Source organism: Quercus suber, unplaced genomic scaffold (assembly GCF_002906115.3).
Source record: "Quercus suber isolate HL8 unplaced genomic scaffold, Cork oak 2.0 scaffold_943, whole genome shotgun sequence".
Lineage (NCBI taxonomy): Eukaryota > Viridiplantae > Streptophyta > Magnoliopsida > Fagales > Fagaceae > Quercus > Quercus suber.
The window spans coordinates 56,193-73,799 of record NW_027070364.1 but is presented as its reverse complement, the minus strand read 5'-3'; the positions used below and the strand labels follow the sequence as shown (position 1 = coordinate 73,799).

The following is a 17,607-nucleotide window of genomic DNA, read 5'->3' as shown; positions in this document are numbered from 1 at the left end:
CAGAGACGAGGGATTCGCCGAAGGAGATGATGGAGGAGATGAAGCTGTAAACACAAAATTTCTCAATTGCAGAAAATCAAACAATTGAAAAGAAATATGGTTTGCAAATATAAATTTGTATTGATGAATAATGAGTGCAATCTCTATTTCAATTTTTTTACAAAAGAATACCCTCTGATTCTATCTTCTTTGAACTTGATTCGAACAAGAAGTCTTCTTAACTTTAATTGGAAGATGGATTGATCTGTCTTCACAATAAATTTCTAGCTTTGAGCTTATTAGAGATTTATTGTCCATCAAGTTCTTCAAGCCATTCGAATGTTCTTCAAGTTCTTCAAAGATTCTTAAGACAGAATTTTTCTAGAGCTTAGGCCTCTTGAAAACTTGGTGTTGAAAATGAGAGGGGATGTCCTCTATTTATAGTGATTTTAGAGGATAAGTTCCATTTCAAATTGATATACTTGAAAGTATGTAGTAGACTTTTGATTTGCCTAAATTCTTCTTAGAGATAATTATATCTATTTATTTATTTTCATAAAGATCATATTTTAATAAAGATAATGATCAACAAAGATAAATAATTATCTCTATTTATTTTATTTTAATAAAAATAATTATCTATCAATTTTGAATAGAAAATTTATCTTTATTTTATTTATTTATAAAGATAATTATCCATAAATTTTGAATAGGAAATTTATCTTTATCTTGTGAGGCAAATGACATGTGGCAAATTTCAATATGTCAATATAATATCAATTTGGATGACACATGTCATCATTTGATTTAATTAATTTAATGACATTAATTCAAAATTTGCCACTGAATTTTGATGTGCCATTTTATAATTGGCTTAAAATTTTACCTCATACAGAAGTCAACGTTGAATTCACTAGAGAATCTCCTGGTGTCAGAACAAACATCCATAGAAAGATCAAAACACACAAATTGTGAGCAAAGAAAGAAGAAAATTCATAGTCATAGATCCAAACACAGATCGAGAGCAAAGGATGAAGAAAATGAACAACAAGATTGAGATCTAAATCGGAAATAGATGAGAGAGAAGAAAGGACCAACCTGAAGCCATTTTGACAAGATCATTGCACAAGAAAGAGAGAGAGACAGGGAGGTTGATATCTTGGCTAAAGAGAAAGAGAGAGTTAGAGGAACCAGACAATCTTAGGATATGTAAGTGAGAAGAAAATTAAAAAAAAATCAACAAGAAAATTTTAGTTAGGGTTTAATTTTTCTCTTAGGAGAGGGAGGGCGCATGGAGTTTTGCGGCTATGTTTAGAAATTATTATTTTTTATTACTTTTTGGGTCACGCTAACGAGTGCCATTAAAGCATTGATTAACAATACATTTTAAGAAAGTTTTGACACTATTTTTATGAAAAATGAAAAAAAAAACTATCAAAACATTAATTGTTTTTTTTTTTCCATAAAAACATTAATTGCTGTCAAAACATTAATTGTTTTTTTTTTTCCATAAAAACATTAATTGCTGTCAAAACATAAATAAATAAAGATGGGTTACCAACAGTACCCAATAGGTTTACCCATTAAAACTCATTTAATTATTTTACCTAATGGCTCTTTACCCATTTAACCCAAATGTTTAATTGGGTTGGGTCAAAGCTTACCTAAATTAGGTGGATAATAGATGGCTTAATGGATATGGATATAGATAAAAAAATTTCCACTCCTACCATCGACAGAGGGTGAGAGACATAAGTCTAAAAAATAAGGGGGTGTAGTGCATTTATATGGGAACAAAGAAAAACAAGTATTCTTTCTTCAGCCGGAAGACATGCAAGGAGATTGGGGTTTCCACTTCCGCTAGAAAGAATTTTTGGTGTGTGCAATTACAGATAGAGGAGTTTATATTAATTCTTAGAGGATTGTTATTTTGTATTTGTTATTGACTCAAGTTTTGGGTATAAAGTTGAAAAGATATCATGATTGATTTTATAGTTGTGAATTTATTTGGGGTTATCACATTTTATTTTTCTTTTTAAGAAGAAAATAGTTTTCACATAAATTTGTTTATTCTTGGATGTGATTGATATTTTTTTAACAAAGTTTGTGGCAACAAACTTTGTTGTAGCTAGCGTACGCCTACAACTCCACTCAATATTTTTTAATTAAATGTAAATTTTGACAAATCTACCATTAATTTAATTATATTTTTTTTCTTATATCCTCCATAGATTAATAGTTACGTCATTAATCAAATTTAAATTTCAAATTTTTATAGTTTATAATTATGCATAAAAAATAAGTTTATGAATCTAATAATAAATAACATTTCCTTAATACAATATTTAACATGTGTATTTTTTTTATATATAAGATAGAAATTCTACTATAACCTAATCTAAGTGTATATATATATGAAACTCCATTTTAGAGACTTGAATCTTAGCTCTTACCCCTCACACTTCACAAGCACTTATATTTGTAAAGTGACCATCGCATCAAGGGTGCGCGGTGGTAACAAGTGTATTAAAAACATTAAAACCATGCAATTTAATAATTAAATTTTCAAAATATATAACCATATTAATTTTTTAATAACAGTTGTAGTTAGGCTACAATCAAGTTTGTAGCTGATGATGCCGAAAATCTCACCAGTGAGTTGCACGACGCGTGTACGCTCAAAAACAACACCTGCACAATGAAAAAGAAAAAGACCTCACAGAGAGCACCGGTGTGGTGCCGGCCAAATACCCTCCGAAGGTCAAGTTAGAACTTCTTTCAACTCTAGAGTGCTAGAGAGGGGTTAATTATGCGTACCTCGACTTATGAGGGTATTGGGGCTTTTATAGTAGTAAAGGGTGGACCTTTCTTTCTTGGAGTAGAAGTCTTTTCCTTATAGGAATCCTTATGCGCGTTTTTTTTTTAAGTGTAATTGTACTCTCTACCGTTTATTTATTTATTTAAAAAATTAATTGATAAAATTAATCTATTTCAAACACCCAAATGACATGTGGAAAGTGGGTCAAATTTATCAGTTGGATAGGTTTTGGGTTGGGTCATAAACGGGTTGGATACAGCATTACCCAATTATCCATTTATTAATAATATAATATAAATTAAATATCTATTACCCACCCAACCCATTTAAGCCAACCTATTTAATCTCCAACCAACCCATTTAACCCATTGGACAATTAGGACTACATTTTCTAAAAAAAAAAAATAATAATAAAAAAGGTCAATTATTTTAAGAGAAAGTTCAAAACATCGTACTTGACTTATATTTTCCAACATTTTCTCTTGAGCCAAACAATACGTTAACTTATATATTCCTCAATTTTCTCGTGAAACAAACAAGATACTGGCCATCATGATAATATCATAGAGGTCATTGAGGGTTGAAAATGGCTCTACAAGTGAACAACCTCTTAACCACAAGATGATTTCAGTGCTAGATTTAGAGTCGGAGACGAGGGATTCGCCGAAGGAGATGATGGAGGAGATGAAGTTGTAAACACAAAATTTCTCAATTACAAAAAATCAAACAATTGAAAAGAAATATGGTTTGCAAATATAAATTTTTATTGATGAATAATGAGTACAATCTCTATTTCAATTTTTTTACAAAAGAATACCCTCTGATTCTATCTTCTTTGAACTTGACTCGAACAAGAAATCTTCTTAACTTTAATCGGAAGATGGATTGATCGGTTTTCACAATAAATTTCTAGCTTTGAGCTTATTAGAGATTTATTGTCCATCAAGTTCTTCAAGCCATTCGAATGTTCTTCAAGTTCTTCAAAGATTCTTGAGACAGAATTTCTCTAGAGCTTAGGCCTCTTGAAAACTTGGTGTTGAAAATGAGAGGGGATGTCCTCTATTTCTAGTGATTTTAGAGGATAAGTTCCATTTCGAATTGATATACTTGAAAGTATGTAGTAGACTTTTGATTTGCCTAAATTCTTCTTAGAGATAATTATCTCTATTTATCTATTTTGATAAAGATCATATTTTGATAAAGATAATGATCAACAAAGATAAATAATTATCTCTATTTATTTTATTTTAATAAAAATAATTATCTATCAATTTTGATTAGAAAATTTATCTTTATTTTATTTATTTATAAAGATAATTATCCAGAAATTTTGAATAGGAAATTTATCTTTATCTTGTGAGGCAAATGACATGTGGCAAATTTCAATATGTCAATATAATATCAATTTGGATGACACATGTCATCATTTGATTTAATTAATTTAATGACATTAATTTAAAATTTGCCACTGAATTTTGATGTGCCATTTTATAATTGGCTTAAAATTTTGCCTCATACAGAAGTCAGCATTGAATTCACTAGAGAATCTCCTGGTGTCAAAACAAACATCCATAGAAAGATCAAAACACACAAATTGTGAGCAAAGAAAGAAGAAAATTCATAATCACAGATCCAAACACAGATCGAGAGCAAAGGATGAAGAAAATGAAGAAAATGAACAACAAGATTGAGATCTAAATCGGAAATAGATGAGAGAGAAGAAATGACCAACCTGAAGCCATTTTGACAAGATCATTGCACAAGAAAGAGAGAGAGACAGGGAGGTTGAGATCTTGGCTAAAGAGAAAGAGAGAGTTAGAGGAACCAGACAATCTTAGGATATGTAAGTGAGAAGAAAATTCAAAAAAATCAATAAGAAAATTTCTCGTTAGGGTTTAATTTTTCTCTTAGGAGACGGAGGGCGCATGGAGTATGGCAGCTATGTTTAGAAATTATTTTTTCTTATTACTTTTTGGGTCACGCTAACGAGTGTCATTAAGGCATTGATTAACAATACATTTTAAGAAAGTTTTAACACAATTTTTATGAAAAATGAAAAAAACTATTAAAACATTAATTGTTTTTTTTTTCCCATAAAAACATTAATTGCTGTCAAAACATAAATAAATAAAGATGGGTTACCAAGAGTACTCAATAGGTTTACCCATTAAAACTCATTTAATTATTTTACCTAATGGGTCTTTACCCATTTAACCCAAATGTTTAATTGGGTTGGGTCAAAGCTTACCCAAATTAGGTGGATAATAGATGGCTTAATGGATATGGATATAGATAAAAAAATTTCCACTCCTACCATCGACAGAGGGTGAGAGACGTAAGTCTAAAAAATAAGGGGGTGTAGTGCATTTATATGGGAGCAAAGAAAAACAAGTATTCTTTCTTCAGCCGGAAGACATGCAAGGAGATTGGGGGTTTCCACTTCCGCTAGAAAGAATTTTTGGTGTGTCCAATCACAGATAGAGGAGTTTATATTAATTCTTAGAGGATTGTTATTTTGTATTTGTTATTCACTCAAGTTTTGGGTATAAAGTTGAAAAGATATCATGATTGATTTTATAGTTGTGAATTTATTTGGGGTTATCACATTTTATTTTTCTTTTTAAGAAGAAAATAGTTTTCACATAAATTTGTTCATTCTTGGATGCGATTGATATTTTTTTAACAAAGTTTGTGGCAACAAACTTTGTTATAGCTAGCGTACGCCTACAACTCCACTCAATATTTTTTAATTAAATGTAAATTTTGAAAAATCTGTCATTAATTTAATTATATTTTTTTTCTTATATCCTCCATAGATCAATAGTTACGTCATTAATCAAATTTAAATTTCAAATTTTTATAGTTTAGAATTATGCATAAAAAATAAGTTTATGAATCTAATAATAAATAACACTTAATTAATACAATATTTAACATGTGTATTTTTTTTTTATATACAAGATAGAAATTCTACTATAGCCTAATCTAAGTGTATATGTGTATGAAACTCCATTCTGGAGACTTGAACCTTGGCTCTTACCCCTCACACTTCACAAGCACTTATAAACATTTATATTTGTAAAGTGACCACCACATCAGGGGTGTGCGGTGGTAACAAGTGTATTAAAAACATTAAAACCATGCAATTTAATAAGTAAAATTTTAAAATATATAACCACATTAATTTTTTAATAACAGTTGTAGTTAGGCTACAATCAAGTTTGTAGCAAAATTTTGTTAATTTTTTTTAATTTTATTAACTTGATAATTTTGGTTATAATACTTTTTTGGGATAATGATTGAAATTTTAAAATCACATATATAATATTAGATTGTAGGCGGTGAACGGTTGAAGATCCTCCTATATACGTAATAGACTCTCTCTCTGCTTTATTCGCCGTGTGGCAAGAGGGGAGAATCAACAAGACACGTTTCAACTTGTTAGGGAGAATATCTTTTTCTCTGCGTCAACCTCGCACTAATTTAGCCTACTTCTTCTTTATCTCTCTGGTGATAATGTCCACGAACTTAGAATGGAATTTTTAGGCAAGTGGCAAAATGAAAGTGGTTAACCAAAAAGAAAAAGAAAAAGAAAAAGAAAAAGAAAAAATGAAAGTGATTGTTTGTACGCGTTCTTACAAATTAATTAGAATGAGAATGAGAATAAACTAGAGCACAATCTTCTTTCTTATAAGATGAAAGGGACGAATATTTCAAAGCTTGTATATATATATATATATATATATGAAGGATGAATGGTCTTTGATAGTGTAAAAGTAAACTATCTTTTCTCTGTGTGACTTTTTCTTGCAACACAGCTCCTTTAATCATATTAATAATGTCGAACTTGAGTTTTCTGAATTTCCAATATGGAGTTTCAAGAAAACCTTCACTAAAACCAGCCCAGAGGCCAAGCATCTCCAAGGAAAGACAACGCTCTAGCAAGAGCATGTCATCAAGTGGTAATTTCCAGGCAAACGTGGAAGAGTTAAGATGGGTTTTCAATAAATATGATACCAACAAAGATGGGAAAATCTCCCAGGAGGAGTACAAGTTAGCCCTGAAGGCTTTGGATTCAGGAATTTCTGAAACTGAGGTGGCCAAGGCATTTCAGAGCATTGATTCTGACGGAGATGGCTTCGTTGATTTCAAAGAGTTCATGGAAATGTACAACGCTGGTGGTGGGGTTAAAGCAAGTGACATTCAAAGTGCTTTTCAAGTGTTTGATTTGGATGGCAACGGTAAAATAAGCGCGGAGGAACTGTCTCAGGTTCTGAAAAAGCTAGGAGAGGGTTGTAGTCTGAAGGCTTGCCGGAAAATGATGAAAGGAGTGGACACCAATGGGGATGGTTTCATTGATATAAATGAATTCATGGCCATGATGGCAAGCTCCAAGAAACTGGCATGAGCGATATTATATATGTTCTAGCTCTTTTTTATGGACCTCTTGTTTTTGTACTTGTGTGGTTGTGTTGGTTCTTAATAATATGTACTGGAAGTTTGGTTTTGATTTTTATTTTTTCTGCCTTTTGTTTTAGGTTTTTTTTTTTTTAAAATAATTTAACTTTAATCTCTTTTTGAAAATCTGTTAGTTTTTAGCTTTTTGTTACATATTTAATATTAATGTTACAAAAAAAACTATTTATTTTGATTAAAAAAAAAAACTATACAGCAATAAGAGGCTGTTTGGTTTTAAAAAAACTATCACTTATCACTCCTCACTCAATTTTCGTCACTCATCACTCATCATTTAAAATACTCTAATTTCCTATACCCCACACGTTTGGCACACTATTTTTAGTTTCTCATCACTCAAATATTTCTACTTTTTGTGAGACCCATACCTAAGCACTTGGTCAAATATTTCTACTTCGTTGATCTGTTTCATCAAATTATAAACTACAAGCATCGTCATCATCATCATTATTCCAAGCCCTCCCCAAAAAAAAAAAAAAAAATTTTTTTTTTTTTTTTTTTTTTTTAAATAATTTAACTTTAATCTCTTTTTGAAAATCTGTTAGTTTTTAGCTTTTTGTTACATATTTAATATTAATGTTACAAAAAAACTATTTATTTTGATTAAAAAAAAAAACTATACAGCAATAAGAGGCTGTTTGGTTTTAAAAAAACTATCACTCATCACTCCTCACTTAATTTTCGTCACTCATCACTCATCATTTAAAATACTCCAATTTCCTATACCCCACACGTTTGGCACACTATTTTTAGTTTCTCATCACTCAAATATTTCTACTTTTTGTGAGACCCATACCTAAGCACTTGGTCAAATATTTCTACTTCGTTGATCTGTTTCATCAAATAATAAACTACAAGCATCGTCATCATCATTATTATTCTAAGCCCTCCCAAAAAAAAAAAAAAAAAACCTTTAGGAAGCCAGATTTAAGGTTGAGCAAAGCCACGGCTTTTCCATTAGAATTTTTTTGCAGAGAATTCAATGGCTGTCATGAAGTCTTGTCAGGAAGAAAAAAGAATTGGTGAATTTAATGGAAGATGGTGTTTCAGCTAAAGAAATAATAGATGTGAAGAAAGGAGGAAAAAAAAGAGAAGAAAAAAAGAATCTAGTTGCGATGGATGGAAAGAATGGAGGAGAAGCAAATGTGAAAAAAGAAAGAAAGAGAAGTGAAAATGCTTTTGGTGTTTGATGTGACAACACAAAGCATTGGATTTCACAAATTCCATTTAATTATCAAATTACCGTATAACTCATAACTCAAGTATCTGAAAATACCTCAAATTTGTTTTCAATTTTCATAACTCATTATTCACTTTAGTGAGAATTGAGTAATGAAAACAAATTCAAACAACCTATTGCTCTGTGGGACCTACCATTTTTGAGTGATGAGTGATGAAAACAGAGTGATAAGTGATGGAAACACCAAAATCCAAACAGCCCCTAAAAGCTACTAGAAACTACATGGTATCTAAACAAACACGTGATTAAGTAGGAAATGCAAAAATTATATATGATATGCACTTTAGTTCTACTTTCATGTTCATAATAAAATACTAGCATTCTAATTTCTAGAACATGACAGAAATACTTTGATGTTATTTCTTCTCTCTTGAATCGCTCAGTAGGTTTGGACTAAATCATGAGCTAAAAAATATAATTTTTTTAAGCAAATTCTAAGGCTCAATTTCCTAACTAAGAAGATGAACAAGATTTGATTTGGGGAAATGGGAAAAAGCCTTGCAATTGGAGTGGCTACATTAGATAACGTAAGTTTAAACAATATGTGGTATCAACTATCAACTAGTTGTGCATCTCACATACAAAATTGATTAAAGGTGAGGGCATGTGATCGCGTGACATAACAATTTAACAACCACAACAATGATCTCTTGTTTTAACCTAGTGCCAAATCAACCTTTTTTTAATCACATTGTGCAAGATAAAATAAAAGTTGTGCCTTCATTGAAACAATTACAACTTAACAAGTAGTCAACAACAAAGCAAGCATAATGCAGAATGCAGACACACAAGACTATGCAAAACACAGCAATACAAGGAATGATATTGTGGATTAAGAATGACTGAAGCATTTGAAACTTCATCTGGTCATGCCACCAACAACTGGAGGTAACGTGACGCCGCGGCTCTGTCTTTCCATGTTTGCTTGCCAACCTATATCACAATTTGATTAATCAACAAATGAACAAATCAAAAAGAAAATAAGCAATCCAAATAAGGAAAGCAAATTAAAGAAATTAATTAAAAAGTAAAACTTAGGTGCAATACATGATGTTCTCCAATTGAATTCAATCACATGGTTGTATTGATTTTAATTGTCATAATAAAAGTAAACACTATTTATATTTCATTGATCAATACAACCATACATTTGAATTTAATTGAAAAACGTAATATAATATACCAAGTTTTTTCCTCAATTAAAACGGCAAAAGGTACACGAGATTCAAAGGGTGAGAATCCAGTCCCCACCCCACCTCGCATAAGTCTTTCACCATGATTTGGTGAGTCAATCCCCCCCCCCCCCCCCCCCCCCCTTTTTTTTTTACTCAAGTTAAATCTGTCATTTAGTTTATAAACAAAGTTTAGCTCTACACTAAATTGAGGTTATTTTCTTCAATCTATTACGCAGTGATTTATAAGACTATCCATGTATATTACTTAAAAAAATCATACGACTCATTTAAAAAGTCATGTAACTAAAACTACATATATATGGATAGTCTTTTTAATCTCTACATAGTGGGTTGGAGGAAAATAGCCACAAATGAGTTTAAAGCTAAACTTTTTCCTTGGTTCATTATTGATTTATTTTGTTAATTTTTCCAAGCTCAAAGAGTTTTAAGCAAAAATAAAACTAGCTAGCTGATCGCTAAATATTTGTCCTCAAAAAGTTATCACAACCCAATTGCCTTTTTTTTTTTTTGTAAGTTTCAGTTAACTTAACTAGTAAAGTTTCTAATGATTGAATAAGATATTTGAGGTTCAATTTTCACCTAAACCAAACACCGATTGGTGTTTTGGTTTAATAATAAAGAACTATCATCAAGAGTGGACGTCCATAAGTTGAAATTCTCTAAAAAAATGTTTAATGCAAGTGGTGAAGAAGTCTAACCCTAAAGGTTAGTCTGGTAGTTTTTATTTTTTAAGGTCTCATAAGATCCGTGAAATTTTTAATTCAAAACTTATAGTAAGCATCTTCAATACAAAAAATTATTAGGTATGCCCCAAAGTATGATAATTTGGTATTTCCTGTTCTCACATTCATGATGAACTCCATCTTCAATTTAATTAGTGAGATCTACTATAAATGTGAGAGGAAAAAAATATTATGTCACCATATTATAGGAGTATCTAATAATTACTCCTTGGAACCATACCCAAGAGATTTTTGGTAGTAATTTTCTCATATTTGTGGGATAGGAAGACTATGCACACCAGAGAGAGTAACTAGATATTCAAAGAGTTATGGACACATACAAACCAGATGTGTGTCACTTGGCTCAAAAGCAAGTAAACTTTGGAGCACTGATCATATTGTACACTATCTAATACACACTGATGGTACACACTTTAAGTATGGACACTTAAAAAAATTATGATATCCGGCTGTGTAAAATATGGACATTGTGTAAACTAGTGTACATCAAGGAATGTAAATAAAACAACAATTTCCGTAAACTTTGTTATATCTCGCTTCATTGAATAAAAGAGAAATAAAAGAGCAAGTTCACTAACCTATTCCCATATCAAAACCACGGCTCCTAAGCTCTCTATATTCCTGACAAAGTGCACAAGTTTCACAGCAGAAGTGAACCAAGCAATCCACACAGGGGTCCTCCGCCAAGTCATATTGCCCTCTCAACCTCGATCGGTAAAAACACGAGTACAAGCATGGTAAGGCAGTGAGACCCAGTAGTAGCCCATAAAGTGAACCACTTGCCGCACATGCTGCACCAAATATTCAAACATCAATCATATACTTTAAACATCAAATAAGACTAGTTTTGAGTTCCATTAAAAAAGAAAAATTAAAATGCACCAATAGATTGTGCTTCGAAAACTTACAAACAGATCCCTTATTCACTATCTCTGCAATCTGTCCAAAGGTGATGCATGGGCATATACAAGTAATCAAACAGTTTGCTGGGTCATCAAAACAATGGCAAAGGCCAGTAGACCAAGGTGTTGCGGAGGGGATATATGAAGCAGGGTAAGGTTGTCTAGGAGCCATGTTCAATGGACGTGGATATCCCTGTGGACCATATTTTCCATCACCATCAGATGAAGAATACATTTCCTCTTATTTGTTCAGTTGAAGTATGTGAGACAGTGAGAGAAAAAGGTAAGAACCAAAAAGAATATTTCGGAGTGAAGAAAAAGAGGGAGTTTCTTTGTTAGGGAGATAATGCCTGGGGAAGTTTTAAGTGAGACTAGATATAACATGTAGGAACATTATCTTAATGTAAAAGTTTTAAGCCTGGAAATTTCGTTCTCATATAGTCATATATACCTATATTAAACATCCTTAAAAAGAAGCAAAAGTATTGAGTCTCATTTCCAAGAAATTGCTCGCTCCAAAGGTTGAAAACAATACTGCTATAAAAGTTTGCTCCTATCAGAAGCAGTTTGCCATTTAAAATCTTAAATTTAGTATTTTTTTTTTAATCTAGTTGCAAAGGATTGAGCTAGAATAAGACTCATGAAGTAAATGTCATTTCTTCGTTGCAAAGGGTCAAACTCACTTGTCTTTAAAACACATTTTTTAAGATCATAAGATATACTGTATATCTTATTCTTGGCAGCTACGTTCGGACCCCAAAATTTGAAAGTTGAAAATGGCAATGTATTCTATCAATGTGAAAGGATCATATCCCAATGTACGAAATGTATAAAGTAGAGAATATGAAACATATAAAAAGACTTAGAGCTTACTAAACACCCGACATCTTATGGTGTCCACGTGAATCCAAATCATGCACATTGAAGATGGTGAGAGTGAGAGTTTCATTGTAATAGTCAAATGCAAATGACAAAATAAAGAACTTTAATTCATCAAAATAAATAAATAATAATAATAATAATTGGATGTGAAGAACGCAGAACTAGCTGTAATTCTTATTTGTTGGATGACTAAATTGATTAATTTTCATAGAGTTGATGACCAGGTATGCCATTAACAGTATTACAGTAGATGACATATTGAAGATGCCTGTTAAGTTTTCCTGCATGGGAAAGAAGTTCATAATTCGTAGGACAAATATTCCAGTTTTGCGCAGATACTACCAAAATTTCGCAAAAATGTCTAATTTACTTCCAAAGCAAATACGTCACTTAACAATAAAATACCGATTGAAAATTCTATTTTTCCTGCTATTTATCTATTATCATTTGCTACCCAAATGCTCCATCGTGTATATAATTGTCATAATGCAATTATTATGAGACCTATGCAATAAAGACAACCTGTTGAATTTTGATTTGAAAGCAAATAAATCCGATTTCTAATAGCAACAATATTATATATTATTAAATCATCTTAAGAAAAGACTACGCAAAAAAATAACCCTGATATATCATTTAACTAAATCTTGATCACTTCTATGTTTTATTTTTTATTTTTTTTTGGTATAATAAAATTTATCCACCAACCCGCCCTAGGTGTTCCTAAAACCCAAAGGAGAGGGTCAACTTGATTGTGCAGCTGAATTAATTCTTTGATGACTTATTATATTTTTTTTGGATGACTAATTTTCTTCTCCTTGTTTATTGCTGTTGATAGGCGCCGTAGCAGTTACATGTCGTCGCTGCAATGTCCCAACCACACCTTATTTAAAAATTGGGTTGCATATAGAAAAGTGAATGTTATTTTAGGTGTCCATTATAAACATATTTCGGTTAGACTAAATTTCTGGTCTTGGGTTGGAGATGGTATTTGGACTTTTGGTGTATCTTATGCATATAATCTCTACCAACAGTGTATGGGTTACACACATCTAGCCATCCAAAACTCAATACAAGAAAAAAGGATATCATGTTTAGATCCATGTTACCTTTCAATCACAATCTATGACTCTCACACATTATATGAATGTTAGAGATATCAAGCCCAATCTTTTGTGTGCAAGCAAAGAATTCTCAATAACCATGGTTTATTGTATAGTTAAATGAGGATTCTTTGCTTGCACACCAAGGATCGGGCGCTTGCGCCTTGACAATTGGGCTTGATATCTCTAACCATGAAAATCATTTTATGTGACCAATATATATATGCATTATTGTTCTCACCAATATATGTTTGAAAATTGAACCATTTAAAGAATTAAAAATGTGAAGTTTATGATTTTGAAGTTAAATTGGATGATGATTTCATAATTAACTTAATTTTCAATTAATACAAATAAAGGTAATAAATTTGTTTTAAAATTATCAAAATTGATTAAAAAATATCTAAAGAAATTCAAGCATTTTCCAAATGAATGTTCATCATTTTCAAGAATAAACAAATATTGTGTTTATTAATTATTACAGTAGAAAAAGATTTAATATAAAAAAGAGACCACTTTCAAAATAAATTTATAAATTGTGCTCTTGCATGCATTTGAATGTGAAATAAATATATTTTGAAAATGGTAGTAATACATTGAGAGAGATAATAACTAATACTACCAAAAACTATTAATCCTTTCAAAATTATTTGCCAATATGATCATTGCCAATATGATCAGTAGTTCAAGTGATTTTCTCATGTTTGCTTACATTTTCATTATAGTACGTAATAGATGTTTTTTGTCAACTTTTTTATCATTGTAATTGTACTGGAGAAATCGTATTGTTGGTTTGAAGAACAATAATGACGTTTGGTGTACTTCTGATGAGTAGATTTATGAAATTATGGTAAGCTTTTATAAAAACTTGTTTACTTCTGCACATCTTCCTGCTTCACAGATTGTTCTATAGAACAATCTGTGAAGCTGGATGCCATCAGCCCCTCAGGCACGGATGAGATGAATGCCAATTAAATCAAAGTTTTTACTAAAGCCAAGGTGGAATTTGCACTAAAACATATGGAGCCACTTAAAGCTTTTGGGCCGGATGGTATGCCTCCTATCTTTTTCCAATCTTTTGGATCTTTGGTGGGTGATGATGTTTCTACTGTTGTCTTAGATTGCCTAAATAATTGTCATATTCCTAGTGAGCTTAATCATACTTATGTGACTCTTATTCCTAAAGTTAAGAGCTCGAAATAAATTTTTGAATTCAGGCCTATTAGTCTCTGCAATATGGTGTATAAATTGATCTCTAAAGTGCTAGCTAATGGGTTGAAAAAGTTGCATGCCTTTTGTTGTTTCTTAGAACCAAAGTGCTTTCCAAGCTAGGAGGGTTATCACAGATAATATTTTGATGGCCTTTGAAACTTTACATCAAATGAAGCACCAACAATCTGGGAAATCAAGTTTTATGGTCCTTAAACTTGATATGATTAGTAAGGCATATGATAGAGTGAAATGATCTTTTATGGAGATTTTGTTGAAAAAATGGGGTTTCATGACAAATGGGTAGCATTGATGATGGATTGTATGACTACTGTCTCTTACTCTATACTTATAAGTGGTGAACCTTTTGATATTATTCATCCCAGCCAAGGTATTAGATAGGGTGACCCTTTTTCTTCCTATCTTTTCCTCCTTTGTACTAAGGGACTTCTTGGTTTGATCAACCAAGCTTCTACTTCAGGCCATTTTAGAGGCATCTTCATTTGCAGAAGTGGTTCTAGACCAATCCATTTATTTTTTGCAAATAATAGTCTATTGTTTTGTTTTGTAGAGCTTCTGTCTAAGAGTGCCATTACATTTAAGGTTTACTTAAAACCTATGAGGAAGCTTCGGGGCAGCAACTAAACAAAGACAAAACAACAATTATTTTTAGCAAAGCTACTCCTGCAAGAGGTTCAAGAGGATATTATTCAAATATTGGGAGTACCAAGGATCAAACAATATGAAAAATATTTGGGCCTTCCTTCTTTTGTAGATTGCAAGAAAAAAGCCCGCTTTATGTACATAAAGGAAAGAGTTTGGTCAAAACTCCAAGGATGGAAAGAAAAGCTTCTTTCTCAAGCGAGTAGAAAGGTGCTTTTGAAAGTGATAGTGCAAGCTATTTTGACTTATTCGATGAACTGTTTCAAGTTACCCCAAACACTTTGCCATGAACTAGAGACAATGATACGTAAATTTTGGTGGGGCCAAAGAGGTGAGAGGAGGAAAATTCACTGGATTAAATGGAGTAAATTGTGTCGGCCTAAGAATGAAGGGGGTTACGAGCTGCTACTTCAGGTTGCATTGCCTTCCTGGATGTTATCCAACATGCCCAAAATAATCTATCATGATTTGATTTATTAGCTATTACAGTTTCTATGATATGGTTGCGAAAGCATAAAATGAGAGTTGGTGAAGATTCCTAGCCGCTGACTCGAGTTAGCTCCATGGCCTATGATTCACTTCAGGAATTTCAGCAACTCCGCTCCACTCATAGTAGGATTCCTCGAATAGCTCGATCAGTACGTTGGCACCCTCCTCCACCTGGGTTAGTCAAGTTAAATTTTGATGGTGCCTTTTTCTCTAGAGAAAACATTGATGGTCTCTGCATAATAATCTGGAATGATCAAGGATTAGTTATGGCTACTTTATCTCAACAAATTCCATTACCTACTTCGGTAGAGATAGTGGAAGTGTTAGTGGCATGTCGAGCACTCCTTTTTGCTCAAGAGTTGGGTTTTGAGAGTTTGGTGATGGAAGGTAATTCTAAAATCTAAAATCATTATTAATGCTATTAAGGGCGACAATATAAACTTGTCTGCCTATGGTCATCTACTATAGAGCATTAAGTTTCTTAGCTCTTCTCTTAGAGATATTTCTTTTTACCATATTAGAAGATAAAGGAATTGTGTAGCTCATAGGTTAGCTAGAAGGGCTATTTGTAGTCTTTTTCTTGTCTGGATAAAATCTGTCCTTCTTGATATTTTTGATGTTTACAATTATGATTTATGTTTGATTAATGAACAATACCCCCACATTCTAGGGGCTTCTTCTCAAAAAAAAAAAAAAAAAGTTTAAGCTATTGATTAATTTGAGATTTTTTTTTTTTTTTGAGAAACTATTTGAGATTAGTTAATAATGAAGTGTTGGAGAGAATATTTAATAGAATTTATTTCTTTCAAAGAATATTTATTTCTTTCAAATAAATTTCCTATAGGGTGAAGTTTTATGAATATGCTACCGTTGTAACTTTGCCAGACTTGTGGCTGGTACGTACGCCTCCGTACTTAAGCCATTTATAACATGAAAACATAAACCTGCACCCAAGATTAGAAAATTGATTTTCTTTTCCTTTGGATCTGATATTGGAAAATGAGCTAATAAGAAAATAAACTATACATTAAAGCTTACAAAACAAGTACTAATAGTATCATTAATCATAACATTCGAAAGACCCTAGTTCTTGCTAACAATATGGGAGACCAAACAATGGATGGAAAAGAAAATCCCAAAACCTTGCATGCTCTATAGCATGCTGATTCTTTGTTTTTCAATTTTTTCTGGTCAAATTACTTTGCTGATTCCATTGCGTTTTGACTGGTTCCCAATTGTAGGCATTGATTCGTGAGAATCTAGCTACCACATGTCCTATCTTTATTTGGCTGAGCCACTTGAATTTAAGCCATGTGAATGACAGTCATGTCTTTAATGTTGAAGTTAATATAATGGGGTCATTCTAAAACCCTAATAGCCCCACTTCCCTTTAATCTTCCGACATGTCCTACAATGCAAACATTTGGTCATCAAAGCAGTATAATCTCCGTCTGGTTCGGTCAATACTAGCGGCTCAGTTTACTTTATTTTTTCCTCTGTTTTTGACTTCTTCTTTCTTTTTCTTTTTTCTTCCTGTTAGATTTTATAGTACATATAATCACTAATAAGAACATTTATGAATGGTTTGAGAAAATTAAATTTAGAAATAATCTTTAGTTATCATGGTTGGATGTTAGAGATAAGAACCTAATGTACGAGAAATCTAACTTGTTTGGTGGTATAGTGGCAGGAGTCTTGGGCCAACAAGATTTCGCTTCGCAAAACATCTTGAATTTGAGTCACCTTTCCTCCATTAGCAACCTGCTGGTGTTCGGTGTTCCTTATATTTCACCATAATTGAAGATTTAGTCTAGAACGATTAAAGATTACTATAATATCGCTCAAATAAAAAAGTCACACTCTCCTAACTAATTTTTACATTTACCAAAAGGAAAAAAGAAATCTAA

At 31.9% G+C, this 17,607-nt stretch overlaps 2 protein-coding genes across 2 annotated transcripts; one reads left to right on the top strand and one right to left on the bottom strand.

Annotated features, from left to right (window-relative positions):
• Positions 1–6,542: 6,542 nt before the first annotated feature.
• Positions 6,543–7,313, top strand: LOC112034892 (calmodulin-like protein 30). Its single transcript, XM_024067713.2, has one exon. It carries the CDS (start codon positions 6,636–6,638, stop codon positions 7,203–7,205), a length of 570 nt encoding a protein of 189 aa, XP_023923481.1. The 5' UTR covers positions 6,543–6,635; the 3' UTR covers positions 7,206–7,313.
• A 1,671-nt stretch (positions 7,314–8,984) lies between these two features.
• Positions 8,985–11,829, bottom strand: LOC112034891 (cell number regulator 2). Its single transcript, XM_024067711.2, has 3 exons — positions 11,361–11,829; positions 11,031–11,243; positions 8,985–9,446 (listed from the first exon to the last, which is right to left on the bottom strand). The coding sequence occupies exons 1-3, from the start codon at positions 11,587–11,589 to the stop codon at positions 9,373–9,375; spliced, it is 516 nt and encodes a 171-aa protein (XP_023923479.1). The 5' UTR covers positions 11,590–11,829; the 3' UTR covers positions 8,985–9,372.
• Between the last annotated feature and the right edge of the window lie 5,778 nt (positions 11,830–17,607).

What these genes read in the sequence shown, in the direction of transcription:
- LOC112034892 (XM_024067713.2), top strand. Translation starts at nt 6,636, where the DNA reads ATGTCGAACTTGAGTTTTCTGAATTTCCAATATGGAGTTTCAAGAAAA.
- LOC112034891 (XM_024067711.2), bottom strand. Translation starts at nt 11,589, where the DNA reads ATGTATTCTTCATCTGATGGTGATGGAAAATATGGTCCACAGGGATAT. An exon ending in AGTGAATAAGGGATCTGTTT is followed by an intron (nt 11,244 to 11,360) that starts GTAAGTTTTCGA and finishes TATTTGGTGCAG; the next exon opens with CATGTGCGGCAAGTGGTTCA. An exon ending in TGGTTTTGATATGGGAATAG is followed by an intron (nt 9,447 to 11,030) that starts GTTAGTGAACTT and finishes ATTGTGATATAG; the next exon opens with GTTGGCAAGCAAACATGGAA.